This window comes from Nerophis ophidion, linkage group LG06, assembly GCF_033978795.1.
Source record: "Nerophis ophidion isolate RoL-2023_Sa linkage group LG06, RoL_Noph_v1.0, whole genome shotgun sequence".
NCBI classification, from domain to species: Eukaryota; Metazoa; Chordata; class Actinopteri; order Syngnathiformes; family Syngnathidae; genus Nerophis; species Nerophis ophidion.
The window spans coordinates 28,078,140-28,101,235 of NC_084616.1; the positions used below are offsets into that span (position 1 = coordinate 28,078,140).

Genomic DNA, 23,096 nt, shown 5'->3' on the forward strand with positions numbered 1-23,096 from the left:
CTCTGGCGCGGGAAGATGTTGGCTTGCTGCCTGCCGGCCACTTCTGAAGACCGGAAAACAGAATGGAACGAGGACAGGACAGGATTCTTTTGTTCCATTTCGGATACTTTTATTTCACCAGATGATGGAAACTCCCACTGGAGCCCAACGGCTTGTTTGGAACTATGATGCAGGACTGAATCCAGTGCCAGAATCGGTGCCAAGGCAGAAAACTATTCCAGGCGAGAATGGACATATGATATATCGGTTTGGTATTGGCTTTGAATTAGGGCTTGGCGATATGGCCTTTTATTAATATTTCGGTATTTTTAGGCCATGTCACGATACACGATATATATCTCAATATTTTGCCTTAGCCTTGAATTAACCCTTGATGCATAAATCACAGCAGTATGATGATTCTATGTGTCTACATTAAAACATTCTTTTTCGTACTGCATTAATATATGCTCATTTTAAACTTTCATGCTGACAGGGAAATCACAATTACCGCATTTTCCGGAGTATAAGTCGCTCCGGAGTATAAGTCGCACCTGCCGAAAATGCATACTAAAGAAGGAAAAATACATATATAAGTCGCAGTGGAGTATAAGTCGCATTTTTGGGGGAAATTTATTTGATAAAACCCAACACCAAAAATAGCAATCAATCAATGTTTACTTATATAGCCCTAAATCACTAGTGTCTCAAAGGGCTGCACAAACCACTACGACATCCTCGGTAGGCCCACATAAGGGCAAGGACAACTCACACCCAGTGGGACATTTGAAAGGCAATTTAAAATAAATTAAGAATAGTGAACAACAGGCTGAATAAGTGTACGTTATATGACGCATAAATAACCAACTGAGAAGGTGCCTGGTATGTTAACGTAACATATTATGGTAAGAGTCATTCAAATAACTATATCATATAGAACATGCTATACGTTTACCAAACAATCTGTCAATCCTAATTGCTAAATCCCATGACATCTTATATGTCTAGTCTCTTACGTGAATGAGCTAAATACAAACCCCGTTTCTATATGAGTTGGGAAATTGTGTTATGGTAAATATAAACGGAATACAATGATGGCAAATCATTTTCAACCCAATTTCAGTTGAATGTACTACAAAGACAAGATATTTGATGTTCAAACTCATAAACTTATGTTTTTTTTTTGCAAATAATAATTAACTTAGAATTGCATGGCTACAACACGTGCCAAAATAGTTGGGAAAGGGCATGTTCACCACTGTGTTACATCACCTTTTCTTTTAACCACACCACAAACGTTTGGGAACTGAGGAAACTTATTGTTGAAGCTTTGAAAGTGGAATTCTTTCCCATTCTTGTTTTATGTAGAGCTTCAGTTGTTCAACAGTCCGGGGTCTCCGCTGGCGTATTTTACGCTTCATAATGCGCCACACATTTTTGATGGGAGACAGGTCTGGACTGCAGACGGGCCAGGAAAGTACCCGCACTCTTTTACTACGAAGCCACAGTGTTGTAAAACGTGGCTTGGCATTGTCTTGCTGAAATAAGCAGGGGCGTCCATGATAACGTTGCTTGGATGACAACATATGTTGCTCCAAAACCTGTATGTACCTTTCAGCATTAATGGTGCCTTCACAGATGTGTAAGTTACCCATGCCTTGGGCACTAATACACCCCCATACCATCACAGATGCTAGCTTTTGAACTTTGCTTCTATAACAATCCGGATGGTTATTTTACTCTTTGTTCCGGAGGACGCCACATCCACAGTTTCCAAATATAATTTGAAATGTGGAATCGTCAGACCACAGAACACTTTTCCACTTTGCATCAGTCCATCTTAGGTGAGCTCGGGCCTGGCCAAGCCGGCGGCGTTTGAGGATATTGTTGATAAATGGGTTTGGCTTTGCATAGTAGAGTTTTAACTTGCACTTCCAGATGGAGCGACCAACTGTAGTTACTGACAGTGGTTTTATGAAGTGTTACTGAGCCCATGTGGTGATATCCTTTACACACTGATGTCGGTTATTGATGCAGTACCGCCTGAGGGCTCAAAGGTCTGTAATATCATTACTTACATGCAGTGATTTCTCCAGATTCTCTGAACCTTTTGATGATTTTACGGACCGTAGATGGTAAAATTCCTAAATTCCTTACAATAGCTCGTTGAGAAATGTTGTTCTAAAACTTTTCAACAATTTGCTTACAAAGTGGTGACCCTCGCCCCATCCTTGTTTGTGAATCACTGAGCAATTCATGGAAGCTGCTTTTATGGCACCCACCTGTTCCTAATTAGCCTGCACACCTGTGGGATGTTCCAGATAAGTTTTTGATGAGCATTCCTCAACTTTTTCAGTATTTATTGCCACCTTTCCCAACTTCTTTGTCACGTGTTGCTGGCATCAAATTCTAAAGTTAATGAATATTTGCAAAACAAAAAAAGTTTATCAGTTTGAACATCAAATATGTTGTCGTTGTAGCATATTCCACTGAATATGGGTTGAAAATTATTTGCAAATCATTGTATTCCGTTTAAATTCACATCTAACACAATTTCCCAACTCATGTGGAAACGGCGTTTCTGATATTATTTGATATTTTATGCTAATGTGTCAATAATTTCACACATACGTCGCTCCTGAGTATAACTCGCACCCCTGGCCAAACTATGAAAAAAACTTCGTCTTATAGTCTGAAAAATACGGTAAGTCAATTGACCAAAACTGTTTTTATTAAACAGTTATCAAGCAGTGGCACAAACATTCATGTCTTTTCCAAAACAGAAAGTGCAAGATTGTCAGTGACATTTTAAAACAAGCTAACAGTGCTCTTTTGTGCATGATGTCACTAAGATGACATATCAAAACAACACTAAATTAAAGTGCACTTTTTGTACGGAACGCCACTACAATAGTTTAAAACAAATAAAGTGCACCTTTGTGCATGATGTCACACAAAATATTTAATCCATCCATCCTTTCGGGGTCGCAGGGATTCGCTGGAGCCTATCTCAGTTGCATTCGCAATAACTGCCAAATAAAAATTAGCTACATAATAGGAAATCAAATAGTGTATATCCTTATCTATGTGGTAGTTTACTGCGAACTTTATCTCCTTCTGTTGTTGTCTATTTTTTCATAGGGTGTTGATGTGGAAACGGTTGCTTCGGCACCGAACGGAGATGTTGACATGCAAAGTTTAAAGCACTCTTCGATCTCCAGTGGGTGACTTTTCAAATGATGCTACATTAGTAGAGCTGTTACTTTTTGTAGCAACGCTTTTGCCGCATACTTGACATATTACGGTTGTTTGTTCAACATATTTCCGCTTGGAGCCAAACCACCGCCAGACGATGGACCCCCTGCTGTTTTTCTTGGGAATTAATTATTCCTTCATTTGTTACCAGATTCGCTACCTCTCTGCTGTATGTGACGTATGTAAGAAGGTTCGCTTGTTTTACATCTCTGTGAGGAGAGACAAGAAAGAGTGAAATACGGCTGAAGTGTAATGCCTGCAGCTACAAGCAACTGTGTGAGAACGTAAACTAGAATATCACGATACAGTCATTTTCTATATCGCACAGAGACAAACCCGCGATGTATCGAGTATATTCGATATATCGCCTAGTCCTACTTTGAATATAAAACCCTTACTAATCGGAAGGAGATGGCTAATGAGGATTTGGAGGCTTGGCTGTATCCTATTAAAGCCTTGTGCATGCTGAGTTGAGCTTGGGGACTTTCTGCTTAGACCCGGATGACAGATATACAGTAAATGTAAGTGAAGAATAGCATTCAACGCAGATGCATTAATGGCCTTGGACTTTCAATTCAAATGTTGTGCTTTGTCACTATATCCAACAATAACTTTTCATTTTTATGGCAATGGCTTGGAAGTCGGGTTGAGACAGTAACGATTAACATGGACACAAACTTAGTAATATCGACCAATCAGTGGGGATATTATCATTTCTGGCAACGTTTGTCAAATGATTGTCATTCAGAATGACAATTGCTATGATGAAGCGATCATAACCTGCAGGACGATGGACGTTAAACAGAAACACAGTGGAACAATGCATGTGGACTCAGGTATCGCTTGGTGATTGCGTTTGTTATTTAAGTTAAATTAGTAGATACATGCAGACAGAGACTCAAGAGAAATCCAAGCCAGACGCTTTTTAGTGGATCCCAAAAACTAGATAGAAAATAAATTTGGTCATTCTATAATTTTATTGGTCTTTGTGATTTTGCTAACATTAGACAGCCAATTATACAACCTTTGCACCCAAAACAGGAGACACATATTTGTGCTACCTCAATCTCACAAAATGAATGACAAGGTACAGAGGTTAAAACTTACTTCAAAGGATTACATAAATCTCTCATTAGGCCTTTGTCCAATGATTGTGTTTGACTCTCCTGTTGATGATGTTGTTCTCTGTCGCAGACATTGACGAGTGCCGTCTCAACAACGGGGGCTGCGACCACGTGTGTCGGAACACAGTGGGTAGCTTTGAGTGCAGCTGCAAGAAAGGATACAAGCTGCTGACCAATGAAAGAACATGTCAAGGTAAGTGTCCCACCTGGAGCATGCACCTTTCATAACAGGTGTACTTAAAAATAATGGGCCCAAATCTACCCAATCTACTTGTTTGTCTATACTATTGGTGGACCAGCCCTTTCTTCTTGAGTAAGCAATAGTGTCATGCTAACACAACTTTCAAGTTTATTCACAATACCATATAACAATTACAGTAGTGGTGAAATGTCATCATTTAAAGATGCAGGTACATGAAAGGGTCCCCCAAATAAGTTAAAAGAAGCTTTTGACAGGTGGTCCAGAGGACAGTATATATATGGAAAGATGAAACATGGTAGCAAGCACAACAACAACAAACAAAAACAAAACCACAACAACGCTATATAATAAACACAAGATAGTAGTACCAAAGCAAGCATACACATACATACATACATTCATACAACCATGCAAAACCCAACAGTAGACTACCCCACATGAGGCATTAGAGATAGGTGGTTAATAGGTAAGTTTTCAGTTTCTTTTTGAAGTTGGAGAATGGATACAGCATCTTGAGTCTCTCATTAAGCTGGTTCCAAATCTTTGGTCCCCTGCATACAACACTGTGAGCGGTACAAGCCAGTAGACGATGTTTACCTGTTATCAGATCTAAGTTACAAGTGTTGTGGGCATGCTGGGGATGGTAGATAGGAACCAAGCTACAGAGCTTAAGATTCAGCCTGTAAATGACTTGATAGGTTAAACAAGCATTTTGATAAATATTGAACTCTGTCAGTCGTAAGAGATGATATTTATGAAATAGATGACGAGTGGGGGCATTAAACTTGGACCATGACAGGGCCCGTATAATTTTCTTTTGCATGGATTCTAATTTGTGAAGGTAGGTAGGGAAGGTGTTACACCAGATGATATTACAGTAGTTTAGATGTGGTTCAAAGAGAGTTTTGTATAAGGTAAGTAGAGCATAAAGAGGAAGATAATGACGAAGGTGAAAGAACAGGCCAACATATTTGGATATTTTGTTTAACAGATGGCTAATGTGACATTTGAAATTGAGGTATTCGTCAATGATGACCCCCAGGAATTTTTTGGAGTATACTCTCTGTATTTCCTGCCCATTGATGTTGATATGGCAGTGCTCAGTATTTGTCCGGTTTTTATTAGAACTAAATAGAATAACATTTGTTTTATTTACATTAAGTGAGAGCTTATTGCATTTGAACCAGGAATCCAATTTCACAAGCTCTGAATTGACAGTTTCTTGTAGATCATGTAGGCTCCTGTGTGAGGTAGACAAATTTGTATCATCAGCAAAAATTATTTTATGAAAAGATTCGGAGGAGTTTACGAAATCATTTATGTATAGGATAAAAAGGAGAGGCCCCAAAATGGATCCCTGGGGAACCCCATGATTTATGGTCATACAGGGTGAGTTGTGATCATTGACGGATACACATTGTTGCCTTCCGTAAAGGTAAGAATGGAACCAATCAAGAGGTACACCTCTGACACCATAGTGATATAGCTTGTACAATAAGATCTCAAAGTCTATTGTGTCAAAGGCCTTGGAGACATCCAAAAAAATGCCAATACCACATTTTCCTTCTTCAATACAGTCATTGACCTTTTCCAAGAGGTCCAGTATAGCCATACAGGTGGTGCTTTTTTTTACGAAAACCATATTGGGAAGGGACAAGGATATTTAGTTTTTCTAGAAAGCCATTTAGTCGGTTATAGACCACTTTCTCAAATATTTTTGAAAATGTTGGTTGAATTGAAATTGGCCTATAATTGTTCATATTATTTTTATCACCTGATTTAAAATTGGGATTACTTTTGCCACGTTGGACATTTTGGGTACAATACTAGTACTAAGTGACAGGTTTATACAGTGACAAAGAGGATTTGTGATTACATTTATTATGGCTTTCAAGATTTTGCTACATATCCCGTCCACTCCAGCTGTATATGATGACTCTAGGTCCATAATGATCGTATAAAGCTCATTAATGTCAGTTGGCTCCATGAAAAAGGAACTAGGGTAGCTGCCTGATAAAAATTATTTAAAGGAATACCCTGGAGGTTGACTTATTTTACTTGATAGGTTTTCCCCAATGGAAGCAAAAAAGGTGTAAAAAATATTTGCAAGATCAGCCCTATTTGACCCTGTATCTGGGACAACAGTGGCCTTATATCCCTTGTTGAGAACAGTATTCAACACGTTCCATGTTCTCCTACAATCCCCCTGCGATGCTTGTAATAGTTCAGAATAATAGTTGCGCTTACTTTTCCTGATAATATGGGTTAATTTATTTCTATAATTTACATTGCTGCAAGTTGTTTGCATTGCTTGTATAATATTAAAAGTTTAGTTTAAAAACATACATTCATTGGCTATGCTTTTTTAACCTCAGCACGTTTTTTGTAGGTTAACAAGCTAATCATTTCTATTCATAGCGAGGGTTGCAAAGGAGTGGAAAGTTTAAAGGCCTACTGAAATGAGATTTTCCTATTTAAACGAGAATAGCAGGTCCATTCTATGTGTCATACTTGATCATTTCACGATATTGCCATATTTTTGCTGAAAGGATTTAGTAGAGAAGATCGACGATAAAGTTTGCCCATTTTGGTACTTCCTGAAAAAGCCTCACCTTTACCGTAAGTCGCAGACGATGACGTCACATGTTGATGGCTCCTCGTATATTCACATTGATTTTAATGGGAGTCTCCAACAAAAACAATTATTCACACCGAGAAAACGACAATTTCCCCATTATGTTGAGCGAGGATGAAATATTCGTGTTTGAGGATATTGATAGCGACGGACTACGAAAAAAAAAAAAAAAAACGAGTTAAAAAAAAAAGCGCGATAGCATTGGGACATATTCCGATGTTTTTAAAGACATTTACTAGGATAATTCTGGGAAATCCTTTATCTTTCTATTGTGTTGCTAGTGTTTTAGTGAATTTAATATTACCTGATAGTCGGAATGATGTGTCCACGGCCGGGTGTTGACGCGCAGTGTCTCAGGCAAGTCGACGGCAGCTATGGATGGCACAAGCTCAGCTTTTATCCGGTAAGAACTGACTTTTTAACCAGAATTTTCTCACCGAAACCTGTTGGTTGACATTTGGTCTGGATCCATGTCTGCTTGACCGCGCTCTGATCCATAGTAAATTTTCATCCCCGGGAATTTTAAACAAGGAAACACCGTGTGTTTGTGTGGCTAGAGGATAAAGCTTCCCACAACTCCATCTTTCTACTGTGACTTCTCCAATATTAATTGAACAAATTGCAAAAGATTCAGCAACACAGATGTCCAAAATACTGTGTAATTAGGCCGTTAAAGCAGACGACTTTTAGCTGTGTGTGTGCGCAGCGCTCACACTTCCTAAAACCCTGTGACGTCACGCGTACACGTCATCGTTACACGACGTTTCTAAGACGAAACTCCCGGGAAATTTAAAATTGTAATTTAGTAAACTAAAAAAGCCGTATTGGCATGTGTTGCAATGTTAATATTTCATCATTGATGTATAAACTATCAGACTGCGTGGTGGGTAGTAGTGGGTTTCAGTAGGCCTTTAAGTGAAGTTAAGCTCAGGCAGTTTGGAAATATTGACCATTTTTTGCTTATACAAAGTTGGACACTGTCCATGGGGATTAATGGGAATATATCGGAATGAATGGGGAATTACAATAATTATATATTATTGGGCACTTGTCTATATGCTGCTGCATCTTTTTGGGCATTTCTGACGTAGCACGTTGCACTGTATTTGCAATTGTACACAGCCTTTCCGCCTATATTGGTTGGGGTGAAATGTCTCCACACATCAGATGGTGTACGTGGCATTATTCTGTTTCTATTTATTTATTCTTCCATCCATCCATCCATTTTCTACCGCTTATTCCCTTTCGGGGTCGCGGGGGGCGCTGGCGCCTATCTCAGCTACAATCGGGCGGAAGGCAGGGTACACCCTGGACAAGTCGCCACCTCATCGCAGGGCCAACACAGATAGACAGACAACATTCACACTCATATTCACACACTAGGGCCAATTTAGTATTGCCAATCAACCTATCCCCAGGTGCATGACTTTGGAGGTGGGAGGAAGCCGGAGTACCCGGAGGGAACCCACGCATTCACGGGGAGAACATGCAAACTCCACACAGAAAGATCCCGAGCCTGGATTTGAACCCAGGACTGCAGGAACTTCGTATTGTGAGGCAGACGCACTAACCCCTCTTCCACCGTGAAGCCCATTTATTTATTCTTGTAAAACACTAATGCAATGCCACACACCGATATACATATTCAGCTAAACATTTGGAGTAGTCTTTAAACATATTTTACTGATGGAAAAATTAATAGAAATAGGCTACATGAATAAATGAACACTCAATCAGCATGCTAAATCAAACTATAACCTACATTCTTGTATGACAAAAGAATGGCGAACAGAACAGAAGGCAGAGGAAACGTTTTTATTTTGTATTTGCTGGTTGAACTTTACAGATCACAAAAAAGGTAATTTTGGATAGTTAGCATTGTTAGCATAAATTAATGGGATTTAACATAGAGAAAATTAGCATCACGGCTAACGGAGAAATAGTTTGGCTTTATTATGAGACTGGTGCCATCCATCCATCCGTCCATCTTCTTCCGCTTATCCGAGGTCGGGTCGTGAGGGCAGCAGCTTAAAGAGGGAAGCCTAAACTTTCCTTTCCCCAGCCACTTCGTCCAGCTCTTCCCGGGGGATCCTGAGGCGTTCCCAGGCCAGCCGGGAGACATAGTCTTCCCAACATGTCCTTGGTCTTCCCCCGTGGTCTCATACCGGTCGGGCGTGCCCTAAATACCTCCCTAGGGAGGCGTTTGGGTGGCATCCTGTGGAACCTAGCTAGCTAGAGATATTGGCCCCAAAATCATTTAACAAGTACAGGAAAAGCTAGCTAGCTTGAGTGGAAGTCTGCTTGAATAGTCAACAGTCATAAAGTAACAAGCAATTACACCTATATTAAACTTAAATACTATAGATCAAATATATTTACCCCAGTACTATCATCAAAACTTACCTGGCCGAATGAAGTTCTTGGGTTTAAATACTAGTGTGGCCTCAATAGCCCTGCTGTACTGTGTAACATGCTGGGAATGATCTGTGCTTGTGATGGAAAAATGCACTGTACACGTGACGGAGGAATGCACGGTGAAGGGTTGGAAATCTATTGCATTTGTATTAAATCAGGTTTTTTTAGCTAATAATCATGCTGCAATATCTAGCATATTGCATTCAATGTTTTTTCCCATTAATTTCACATCAATTCCCGTTAATTCCCATATATTCCCGTTAACTCCCATGGAAAGTTTCCAACTTTGAATATTCCCGGAATTTTGCAACCCTATTCATGGCAATGGTTGACAAGTAAACACACTAGACAACTAAGGGGGGAGACCGGTAGCAAACAAACAAAAACAACAATTATTCCTTATTTGTACTTGAAATCAGACTATATAGTTTGGCTGCAAATGTCTATTAAGGCGCTGAGATCACAAACACAAATGTCTCATGTGGTGACACACAGGTGTTGGAAAATTACTGTTTAGATGCTAAAAGCACTCATTCTTGGATAAATCAAGCCACCTCAACAACATCTGGTCGAAAAAAGAGACAAGCAGGCTGGAACCATTGAGCTGTGTTTTGCCTCACGCAGAGTGGAAAAACCCCAGGACACGCTATTCTTTAATCCAGTGTTTGTTGACTGAAAATGTTTGTCTTAGTTATCGTCAGCAACCTATTTCCCCCCAACTGAAATAGGACAATAATGACTCAAAACAAATGCACGCTGGAAAAAACAATGACTGAAATAAGTGACAAATTAGTCGACGAATAAAAACGAGACGAAAATAAAGGCACCTTCGAAGTCCAATCATATTTATTTTTGTCTTCAGGTGAATGGAATAAGTTAGGAATCTATCCAATCAAAGTAGCATGCAGGAGAGAAGCGGGGGTAAATCACGGCAGGGGTCCAATCAGGATTACAACTACAAAGACACAGTGTTTAACTTTTTCACCGGGAAACAAGAATATGTTGTAGGTATGTAACGATAAATGGTAATAATGCAATTAAATACATCTAAATGATCTAAAAACCAAAAACTACACTTTTATAAACTATTGGGCCCCGGCGGATTTACAGGTGCCAGCCTGCTGGCTTGAATGCTAGCAAGAAGGCAAGAGACATGTCTTTCCCTATTAAAAACAACATATCCCAATCTAAACTTCTTTAAACACATTACTGTCTGAGCAACTAAGCTATTCAGTTGTGCACATTGAACCTACAAGCTGTGCCCTCTTAGCACGGAATTATGATGATCGATTTTTTTGAACATTCGAACTGTAAATGAATGTTGTGTTTTTGAACCGCTTCGATCAAATCCCAGCAGTAGTAAGGCTAGAACAGCAACAACAGGTACCAACACCATCTATCATGTCAACGCTGCTACCACCTTATAAATTATAATGAATGCGTAGTCATTTAGATGAGCATGACAAGAGACAGATTATGACTACGAATGTCACCAAGTAGTGACTAAGTTTGTGGTCAAACGCTTGCACCCATTTGCCACAATGGATGCTGCTGATTTTCAGTCGGTGAATGTTCAATTTTAGTCAGAGAAAGGTTACCTGTTTTCCTTCAATGAGCGTTTCTCTCAGTCTTTCCCATTGTTACCTTTTTAAAGGGGAACATTATCACAATTTCTGAAGGGTTAAAACCAATAAAAATCAGTTCCCAGTGGCTTATTTTATTTTTCAAAGTTTTTCTCAAAATTTTACCCATCACGCAATATCCCGAAAAACGGCTTCAAAGTGCCTGATTTACAGCATCCCTATATCCACCCGTCTATTGTCCTGTGACGTCACTGCGTAAAGCCACCAGAAACAAACATGGCTGATAGCACAGAAAGGTATAGCATAGTAGCTCGGATTCAGACTCAGATTTCAGCGCCGTAAGCGATTCTACAGATTACGCATGCATTGAAACGGATGGTTGGAGTGTGGAGGCAGGTACCGAAAACGAAATTAAAGAAAAAACAGAAGCTTCCTTGGGAGGAAGCGCGGACGAATTCGGCGATCGCCTTCTAACCAACGATTGGTATGTGTTTGTTTGGCATTAAATGTGGGTGGAGGGAAAGGCTGTATGCAAAAATAAAAATGACGCATAATGATGCAATATGTACATAGAGCTAGCCTAAATAGCATGTTAGCATCGATTAGTTTGCAGTCATGCCGTGACCAAAAATGTCTGATTAGCACACTCCACATAAGTCAATAACACCAACAAAACTCACCTTTGTGATTTCGTTGACTTTATCGTTGGAAATGCATCTGCTTTGATTGTCGCAGGATATCCACACATTCTTGCAATCTCTGTGCCATCTCTGTCGTAGCATAGCTGTAGCTGTCGTCGATATAGTGTGCAGAACAAACGAGGGACTTTCGCATCTTTTGACCACTGTTGCAACTTGAATCCGTCTCTGTTAGTGTTGTTACACCCTCCGACAACACACCGACGAGGCATAATGTCTCCAAGGTACCGGAAAACAGTCGAAAAAGCGGAAAATAACAGAGCTGATTTGACTTGGTGTGTGTAATGTGTTTGAGAAAATGGCGGGTCGCTTCATGTTGTGACGTCACGGGTGAAAAGTCATTGCTCCGACAGGCGAACAATTGAAAGGCGTTTAAATCGTTTCACCCTTTTAGAGTTCGAAAATCGGTTAAAAAAATATATGGTCTTTTTTCTGCAACATCAAGGTATATATTGACGCTTACATAGGTCTGCTGATAATGTTCCCCTTTAACAATGGCCAGTATCTTCAGACCCGAACCGTAGTTAGCGGCGTATTGACCTCTTTAGTTTCTTGGTGAGTCGGCAAGCAACTCAACAAGTTCACAGATTTCATGCCAAGGAATGATGACACCACTTTTCCTTGCAGCATGCAGGATTTATTTTTAATGTCATATACGGCAGTTTCGAGCATCTATAACTTTCATGGCTAAAACTTGTCCTCTCACTTGTTACACACACCACCTCCTATATTATGCTCACGTTCAGAGTTCACACAGGAAACCAAGTATTGCTGCCCCAAAATATATATTTTCTAAGGAGATAACAGTACAGTTCAAACCCATAAACAAGACAGTTTAAGTAACTTGTTAATGTAACTGTTACATTCTTGGGTAATTTCCACATGTGTTTTATTGGGTTAAATTGTACGGAAGAAGATTTATTACTTTATATATATATATATATATATATATATATATATATATATATATATATATATATATTTATATATCCATCCATCCATCCATCCATTTCCCATGTGTATATATATATATATCTATATACATATATATATATCCATCCATCCATTTGCTACCGCTTATTCCCTTTGGGGTCGCGGGGGGCGCTGGTGCCTATCTCAGCTACAATCGGGTGGAAGGCGATGTACACCCTGGACAAGTCATCACCTCATCGCAGGGCCAACACAGATAGACGGACAACATTCACACTCACATTCACACACTAGGGCCAATTTTTTTTGTTGCCAATCAACCTATATATATTATGTAATAAATCATACATCCAAACTAAACAAAGTTGGTGCTAATCCACCTTTTTTTTCCCAAAAAACAATTAATAAGAGACTCAATAAAGAACCAAATTATTAAGCAGAATCGAAGGTAGAATTGGAACCTGAAAAGTGTCATTAATACCCATTCTTGGTAGTGGTTGATTTCCATTTCATTCCTTTTATAATGGCCGGATCAATCGTATTCGGCTTTGAGTGTGTGCATTTCGTTCCATCTTCTCCATGACAAGGGTGAGTCCGCAACACACAAAATGGCCTAATGAAGGATTGTGTTTGATTTAATGTCAACAATTTTAATGGTTCATAACATGGCAATTTTATTGGTTTGATGTATTGAGGAAAAATTTAGCATCTCTGTATATAAAGCACAGGATTCTAAGCGAGGGAAAAAAGTAGTGACTCATTGTCCGGAAATTTTCCTTACATTTGCATCTCCTCCTCCCAGTACTGTAGCATCAAGGCAAACACATTAAATGGATTGATTTTGCTCATTTAAGAGATACAATTCTCCATGCACAAGTTTCATAGTTCAGCTATACTATAAAAATGTGCGCGTGTTTTAACACAGGCAAACTTTTAGTAAATCAGGCCCTGTAGCTCTTTGTCTGCTTAAGTCACTACTTCATGTCTAATTTGGTTCAAGGCCTTGTAAACTTGCAGAGGTGACTGTGAAAACATCCATCCAAGGATGGAAAACAAAGTGCTGTTTTTTTTGTGCAAACCCAAAATTATTATTGGTTTGTCCTTGTTTTGTCTCTACAAGTAAGTTATATTGATACCTACCTCGGACCGATTTCTATCTCATCAGAATCAGAGCAAATCTGAGTAATCTCTTCTAAGAATTTTACTCAGTTGCCACTGTGGTGCACTTTCAAAAAAGTGCACCACAGTGTCATTCTGCATTTATAAAAAATAAGCTAAGACAAAGGATAGAAATACAGTACTGACCTGATTTACAAACTCCATAGATAAGTGAGCAAAGAATATTGAGTTTTTTGCACACTGAGTGTGACCTGCTGTCAGTGGATGATGAGCCCTTCGTGACATCAAATACATTTAAATAGCTGTTTAGTGTCCCGGTGGGGTGTTGAGATGTGTAAACTGAATTCTAAAGTTATCTTGGTTTAAACAGTCATGGTGTTTCCTGGTTGTCTGTGGACCGTGGCCCATATATCAGGATGGGGCATGTCTGTTGAACCGCTGCCAGCATTCCTCCACCCGTTAACGCCCTCCTACGTCTCGTCTGCGTCTCCCTTCTAATCCATGTGAGGGCAGTCCGGGACACATTCCTCACACCCAATGATTGCTCCACACAGGATGGCTACAATAGAGGTCTTACTTAAAGTAACATTTTTGCTTTACGCCTACTTCTAAGTATAGATGGATAAACCGCAATAGTTTATACAAATCGACTGATTATTTTTGGCTACACTAAAAGAATGATACATTCCGTGTCCTCATTCCATGCACTCCTGATGCTGCCCTGCCCACGTCCTGCATACTTCACCTTAGCTGACTGATAAATAAGGGTTCGCGGAGTCACAGATAGAACATATACTCAGCAGCATAAACAAAATAATGATAACTTGTGCACTGACTTCAGTCGTCCTCGATTGCAACACCTTTTGAGAATATATTCAGTCAGAAAGCTTAAATCCCATCATGGGTCATAATTTGTTTTATTCTGTGTTTAGTACTGATTCAAAAGATCAATAAGAGTAACATAAAGAGCCTGACCCTAGTTGAGCACAGGTGTCAAGTCATCTCCTCAAACTTTCAGTATTTATTGTTCTGCCCTTTAAAGATAAGCGATTAATTGATGAAACAGAGGTTTCGCTATAGATCACTTAGTTTTTCTTCTAAAATCAAAAGATTTCACATGACAAGACAATTGGATGATTATATGCCTTTAACTTTGTGGAAATCGTAACAAAACAGTAATATAAGGGCCTTTTCTGTGTCGCTCACAAAGTATACTCAACTTAGATGAGTTTGGTGTGAAAGAACTTGAAAATCCTAACCTATAACCATCTGGCATCGAACAAGAATAAAGATTGTCTGTCGGGCCCTGTGACTTCTGACCCCACATGAGCATCTGATTGAAGTGACTAAAACTTTCATAGACATTCAGTCCATATCTTTTTTTCTTGATTCTTTTCAGATGGCCAGATATCTATTGCTAATCTAAAGTATATGTCTTAATGATGGGAGCGGACAGACAGTGGATTGACGCTCACTGCTAAATTGAGTTGAGTTGAGTTGAGTTTGAATTTATTTGGAACATGCAAGCATACAACATGATACATCACAATTCCCAGTTTCTCTTTTCAACATGTTCAAAAAGGAGTAGGAAGAAGCAGACCCTATTTAATCCTAACCCTTGTTTTTTACATAACAGTTGCTAAAACTTTTGTTAACTTCCTGTTCTCAATGTATTCACAATATACCCCATAAGTAATCACAACAAAAATAAATAAATAAATATTTACTGGTGAAGTGAGTTATATTTCAAATGATGACATAAGTAAGATTATTTTGAGAATGAAATAATGTATGGATGAAATAAATTCCGAATGTTTATCATGGTTCTTCTTTTTTGTCCTTTGTAAACACTTTAGGTTTGAAGAGTTTCTTGAAGTGGATCATATTAGTACATTGTTTGATTGCTTTGCTTAATCCATTCCATAATTTAATCACACACACAGATATACTGAACGTCTTTAGTGTTTTACATGCATACAAATGTTTTAAATTACAAACCCTGTTTCCATATGAGTTTGGAAATTGTGTTAGATGTAAATATAAATGGAATACAATGATTTGCAAATCATTTTCAACCCATATTCAGTTGAATGCACTACAAAGACAAGATATTTGATGTTGAAACTCATAAACTTTTTTTTTTTTTTTGCAAATAATAATTAACTTAAAATTTGCCAAAGTAATTGGGAAAGGGCATGTTCACCACTGTGTTACATCATCTTTTCTTTGAACAACACTCAATAAACGTTTGGGAACTGAGGAAACTATTTGTTGAAGCTTTGAAAGTGGAATTCTTTACCATTCTTGTTTCATGTAGAGCTTCTGTCTTGGTCCAAGTCTTGGACCATGTCATATTCTGGTTTTGTTTCTGTTTTTTTATCACAGCCTGTTTTGTATTTGACATCTTTAGTTCCCGGTTGCACTTCCTGGTTTGTTTCGGTTGCCTAGTTACGCATTTAGTGTCACCTGTTTCTGGTTTTTGATCACTCGCACCTGCCCCTGATGATTTCTGCCCCTATATATGCCTGTCTTTGTTTGCCTTTCGTTTTCGGACTATAGTTTGCCTCACGCAACAGATGACGTCTCATTCCCGCATTGTGGTAAAGTACTTTTGTTATTCGATTAGCTTCCAGGCTATTTTGTTTATTTCCTTGTGCCTAGTTTAGATACTAGCACTTTCTGTTCATTCTAGCTCCTATGCTAAGTTCTGTTGGTGTGTCTATGGTGCCTTATGCAAGTGTTTCTGTTATTAGCTTGTTTTTGTAGTCAGAAATAAATCATCATTCCTACCTTTACGCTGTGTTCCATCTCCGCTGCACCATGAGAACGCAAACACACGCCACAATGCCACCTAGACGTCACAGCTTCAGTCGTTCAACAGTCCGGGGTCTTGTTGTTGTTTTTTACGCTTCATAATGCGCCACACATTTTTGATGCGAGGCAGGTCTGGACTGCAGGCGGGCCAGGAAAGTACCCGCACTCTTTTACTACGAAGCCACGCTGTTGTAACACGTGGCTTGGCATTGTTTTGCTGAAATAAGCAGGGGCGTCCATAATAACGTTGCTTAGATGACAACATATGTTGCTCCAAAACCTGTATGGACCATTCAGCATTAATGATGCCTTCACAGATGTGTAAGTTACCCATGCCTTGGGCACTAATACACACACCCATACCATCACAGATGCTGGCTTTTGAACTTTGCTCCTATAAAAATCCGGATGGTTATTTTCCTCTTTGTTCCGGAGGACACCACGTCCACAGTTTCCAAATATATTTGAAATGTGGACTCGTCAGACCTCAGAACACTTTTCCACTTTACATCAGTCCATCTTAGCTGAGCTTGGGCCCAGCGAAGCCGGCGGCGTTCTTTTGTGTTGTTGATAAATGGCTTTCGCTTTGCATAGTAGAGTTTTAACTTGCACTTACAGATGTAGCGACCAACTGTAGTTACTGACAGTGGTTTTATGAAGTGTTCCTGAGCCCATGTGGTAATATCCTTTACACGCTGATGTCGGTTTTTGATGCAGTACCGCCTGAGGGATCAAAAGTCTGTAATATCATTGCTTACGTGCAGTGATTTCTCCAGATTCTCTGAACCTTTTGATGATATTACGGACCGTAGATGGTAGAATCCCTAAATTCCTTGCAATAGCTCGTTGAGAAATGTTGTTCTAAAACTTTTCAACAATTTGCTTACAAATTGGGGAAACTCGCCCCACCCTTGTTTGTGAATGACTTAGCATTTCATGGAAGCTGCTTTTATACCCAATCATGGCACCCACCTGATCCCAATTAGCCTGCACACCTGTGGGATGTTCCAAATAAGTGTTTGATGAGCATTCCTCAACTTTTTCAGTATTTATTGCCACCTTTCCCAACTTCTTTGTCACGTGTTTTGGCATCAAATTCTAAAGTTAATGATTATTTGCAAAAAAAAAAAAAAAAAAAAGTTTATCAGTTTTAACATCAAATATGTTGTCTTTACAGCATATTCAACTGAATATGGGTTGAAAATTATTTGCAAATCATTGTATTCCGTTTATATTTACATCTAACACAATTTCCCAACTCATATGGAAACGGGGTTTGTACATTTTTCTCTAAGATTATATTTCTCCTCTTTTTTTGAGGAGAGTTGTTGTATATTCTTGTGTAGCAGGTTATATTTTGCTTTGTGCAAAATTTTAGCTTTTTGCAAAGCCACTGTGTCGTGAAATTTCAGTATCTTTGACTCAATAAATAAAGGATTTGTATGTTCTCTATAGCCAACATTGGGGCTTAAGCAGAATTTTATATTATTTTACTTAAAACTTAAATTAGATGCATATTTTGGACAAAATTTAGAGTTATTTTGGATGCAAAAAAATAAAATAATTAGAAAATAAATTTAGAACATTCATTTGACAAGGGAAATGTGTGGCGGAACAGGAAGGACTACGTTTGCCTTAAAATTTCATATAAAGTACAGACATTCATTTATTGCCATTTTTCATGCTTCTTTCCCCCTCACACAAATACCTGCCAGTATGTTTTCTATACAACACAGGAACACAGCAGTGTTCCTGTGTTGTATTATGTCTAATTCACGGCAAAAATGTTAGTCTCTCCCATGTGTGGTTTCATTCCTGTGCCGAACTTTAGCTCCCAGGCCGCCAGTGGAATAGTCCTGTTTTACATTCTATGTCTCTAAGAATCATGAACCAAGTTTAGATCATTCAACTTGTTTCTTGTAACTCCTATAACCCTTTTATAGAGCACTAATGTATTACTTGGAAATCCAAATCATCTAACATTTATGGATGTTTCCACTATTGTATGTGTTCACCCCTATACAAAATATGTAAAAATAAGATAGCGATATATTATGCTTTTATTTAATTATATTTCATTGTAACATTCATTTGTTCTTTACTGTCATTAACTTTCTGATTGGGAAAAGTAACGTGGTTCTACTGTCCTTTAGTGATGCATTTGCTTTAAAGGGGAACTGCACTTTTTTGGAAATCTTGCCTACCATTCACAATCATTATGAGACACATGACAATGTTTTTTTTTGTTTTTGTTTTTTTTTGCATTATAAATAGTAAAAAAATGTGATCAAAAGTTTGCCGCACAATTTCGCTTACTAGGCCTTTATATAAACAGCTCCATTGTGGTTTAATATACATGTTGTAAGTATATAAGTTATTTAGTAACGGGAACATTTATAATAACATTTAATATTTACGTAGTTTGCTAATTTTAAGCAAATGAGCTGCATTCATTTCAATAACGCATTACAGGGTTAGGCTTTTTTTTCCTTAATCACTGTTTATTACTCACTGCAGACTTTATGACAGCCAACAAACATAATTAAACATCACTTACTGTACAATGTCTGCTATCATTAGGATACCTACTGCTAGGATGTTCAGACATTCCCATTTAGGTGAAGAATTGTCTCATAATTCTCACAAAGAAATGGGGTTGGAGGGTGGGGGGTACCAAGCTTCATTTTGTGTTGTCCTGGTCATTTTCGGGTTTTAAATGGTTGTCAAAGTGTATTAACTTGTTGGAATACCTACTCAGACTACTTCTGTGCAGGTGAAATGCATGATTTATTATCTACAATGAACATATAGGAAGCAGGGAAGTGAGGAAGCAGCAGACCACTTGATGATAGGGACACACGGAAGTTATCATGTCGCCGCTATAAATAGTTTGTCTACGTTAGCGCTTATAATAACAATATCAATAAGACGTGTTTATATTGAAGCTATGAAATGTAAATTAAGTATTGTTGGAGGCTTTTGAATGGTTATTTATTGTATTTTATGGGCAAAATAGTGGAGCTCCCATTGACTCTGCTGTAAGCAGACATTTAGTTATGTTTATTTATTATTTAAAATGCATCAAAATTAAAAATGTATGCATCGTCATCTCTTTCATAATGATTGTGATTGATAGGCAACATTTAAAAAAAAGGCCGTTACGATTTAAGTACCAAACAAGGTTCTACACATTCCATAGCTAGGGTGCTCAATTTACGACACTTTGCAAGATCGGGTTTAATATATTTTTAAGATATCTTTAAGATAACTTGGCATTTCATTGAAACCCCGATTGCTGTAAAATCTTGGCCCCATCCGATTGCTGGCAGCCAGGACAGCCTCATAACTTTGATGGTATCATAAGCTTTTTAATAGAGCTTTTTATATATCCTTGAGCCCCAAGTGACTGACATAGAAAAGTGTCCAACATCACAGGAGCAAAGCCTCTGCAAAGCATTCAAAACGCTACACAATTGATTGTGTAACAACTGTCACTCACAGTGACTTCACATTATGGGGGTGGCAAGCAATCTCTGGGCATTTATGGTATATTTTAGAGAACAGAAATTGATTGAGAGGTTTTTTTCGAAAGAAGAAAGAAAAAGCACTTTGGCACCTATTGTCAGCTGACTGCTGCTGGGGCTGGTCGCCTTTTCCAAAAGTATACTTAGAAAATTCATCAAAAGGAAAAATCATTGTGACTGCTGGAAGTCAATCGCAGGACCAAATGTGTTTTTTGTCTTTGTTTGTTGTTGTCATGACATGTTATTCAACCCATTGAACTACATGACAAATAAGGTAGGCAGCCAGGAAAAGTGGGCCGGATGCCGCGATTTGTGGTTCATGATTGACGATGACATTTCTGTTTCCATCTTGTGCAGACATCGACGAGTGCTCCTTTGACCGTGCCTGCGACCATTTCTGTGTCAACTCTGCAGGAAGCTTCCAGTGCCTTTGTCACAAGGGCTACGTCCTCTACGGCCTGGCGCACTGCGGAGGTGAGCCAGCCTCCTCTATTGGCTCCTCGTGTAAATCCCCAGTCCATCACACTTCTTTCTCTTTTCCGACACCTCTTTGGTAACGCCCAGTTACTATTGAACAGGAAGAATTGACGGATTCATGTAAGAAGGTGTAAGGTTGAAAGGTAACAAGGTAAAGGGTTGCCAGATGTCTTGGTTGTCCTTTATATACAGTTGTGATCAAAAGTATTTAACCCCCACACAATTTTGGTGTTTTAGCAAGTAGGGCATTTGTTCCGTATTTTGTTTATAGTCATATCAAACAAAGATGCATTAAATAGACAAATGCAACTTGAATTACAACATTATATTTTGTAACATACCAAAGAGTGTCATTTATCTTTACATCTCATTGACAAAATTATTCGACCCCTTGAAGATCAAAACTCTTAAGAACAGAATTTGAATAAGGTCTTTTCAATCAGGTGTTGAAAACACCTGTAGATGTAATTAAAACCATAACGAGCAACAATTGAAAAAGACTGTGACGCTCAGCTTCTTGTAGATGGTCAATGGTGTATTTGCAACATGGTGAAGTCCAGGGAGTGGTCAAAAAAGTCAAGAGAGGAGGTAATTTCTCTTCATAAGAAAGGATATGGATATAAGAAAATAGCAAAGACATTACACATTCCAAGAGACACAGTTGGGAGCATAATTCGCAAGTTTAAAGGCACAGTGGAAACACTACTTGGGCGTGGTAGAAAGAAAATGCCGTGTGCAACTGCTGTCCGGTATTTGACGCATACAGTGGTGAGGGGGAAACGCAGGTTACGTCCCAGACAATAAGGCGCGCACTACGAGATGAAGGCCTCCATGCCAGAACTCCCAGGCGCACCCCACTTCTGACTACCAGGCACAAGAAAAATAGACTCTAGTATGCCAAAAATCAACTGGACAAACCCCAAAGATTTTGGGAAACTTCTCCATGGAGTGATGAGACAAAACTGGAACTCTTTGGGCCTATGAATCAACGTTATGTCTGGAGGAGAAAAAAATGAACCTTACAAAGAGAAGAACACCTTTCCTACTGTTAAGCATGGTGGGGTGTCAATCATGCTCTGGGGCTGTTTCTCTGCCTCAGGTACCGGTAATCTCCAGCGCGTTCAAGGCATTATGAATTCTATTTCCTACCAGGATATATTATCTGCAAATGTCATGAAGTCAGTGACGAAGCTGAGGCTTGGGAGACGTTGGACCTTCCAACAGGACAACAATCCCAAGAATACCTCCAAATCAACATCAGAGTGGTTGCAGAAGAAGGGCTGGAAGACTCTGGAGGGGCCTTCACAGTCGCCAGACCTAAATCCTATAGAAAAGCTGTGGTGGGACTTGAAGAAGGCAGTTGCAGCACGCAAGCCCAAGAATATGAATGAACTGTAGGCCTTTGCCCAAGAGGAATGGGCTAAAATACCTGTAGATCGTTGCAAGAAGCTTGTGTCCGGTTATGTGTCACGTTTGAAGGATGTAATTACTGCCAAAGGGTGTTCTACTAAGTACTAAAGATGCGTGTAACTAGGGGGTTGAATAATTTTTTCAATGACATATTAAGAAAAATGTCCTTTTTTGGTATTTTGTAAAATACAGTGTTACAATTTAAGTTGCATTTGTCTATTTGACACATCTTTATTTGATATGAGTATAACAAATCACGGAATAAATGTCCAACTTGTTAAAACACCAAAATTGTGTGGGGGTTGAATCATTTTGATCACAACTGTAAACTGTTTGTTGTTCTTCAAATAAAAAAGACATGCTTTGTAATGAGATGCTTGTAAGAAAGTCTCCAGTTTTAAAAGTTCCAAACCAACAAATAAACAGGATTAGTTTTTTTCTACACGTTCAGGGTGTACAATCGTTACAGCATCCAACTCATTCATCTGAATGTCACCACATTGAGAATATCAACATGGAAACATCCCGGCATACAACCGCATCTTAAGACAAAATGTAACCAAATGCTTGGTGTGATGGATTACCCAGCTAGTTTGAGTCTCTGCAAGTAGATTTCCAGAAAGACTGAAATGAGCAGAAACAGGTGGCTGCCCGGAAGGCAGGAAATCAATCTGAGAAGTTGCGTTACACTTGGCAGCCATGTAAAGCGTAGGTGATTTGTGCTGCAGTTAATGGACTACAACATGGTTTTAAAAAAGTGTTAGACTGCGTGACTTCAAGGTCTAAGACATCATTGCACTGTGGAGGTACTGTCGTATGGAGGGAAGTGTGAATGTTTCAGGCGTGGATGTGTCAGGGCTGCCTGGCAGTCGGCGGATGGCCTGCTGAAGCATATCAGGCCGCTTTGGCGTCCCTTTGAGTATCCTCAGCG

General features: G+C 39.0%; 1 protein-coding gene across 4 annotated transcripts in view; it reads left to right on the forward strand.

Moving 5' to 3' along the window:
* The window catches only part of scube3 (signal peptide, CUB domain, EGF-like 3), a 269,267-nt gene that overhangs the window by 218,912 nt on the left and 27,259 nt on the right, over nucleotides 1-23,096 (forward strand). For all 4 annotated transcript variants that reach the window (XM_061903267.1, XM_061903268.1, XM_061903269.1 and 1 more), the window contains 2 exons: nucleotides 4,429-4,551; nucleotides 20,636-20,752. In XM_061903267.1, coding sequence (XP_061759251.1) covers nucleotides 4,429-4,551; nucleotides 20,636-20,752 — 240 coding nt within the window. The remainder of the gene's footprint in view (nucleotides 1-4,428; nucleotides 4,552-20,635; nucleotides 20,753-23,096) is intronic.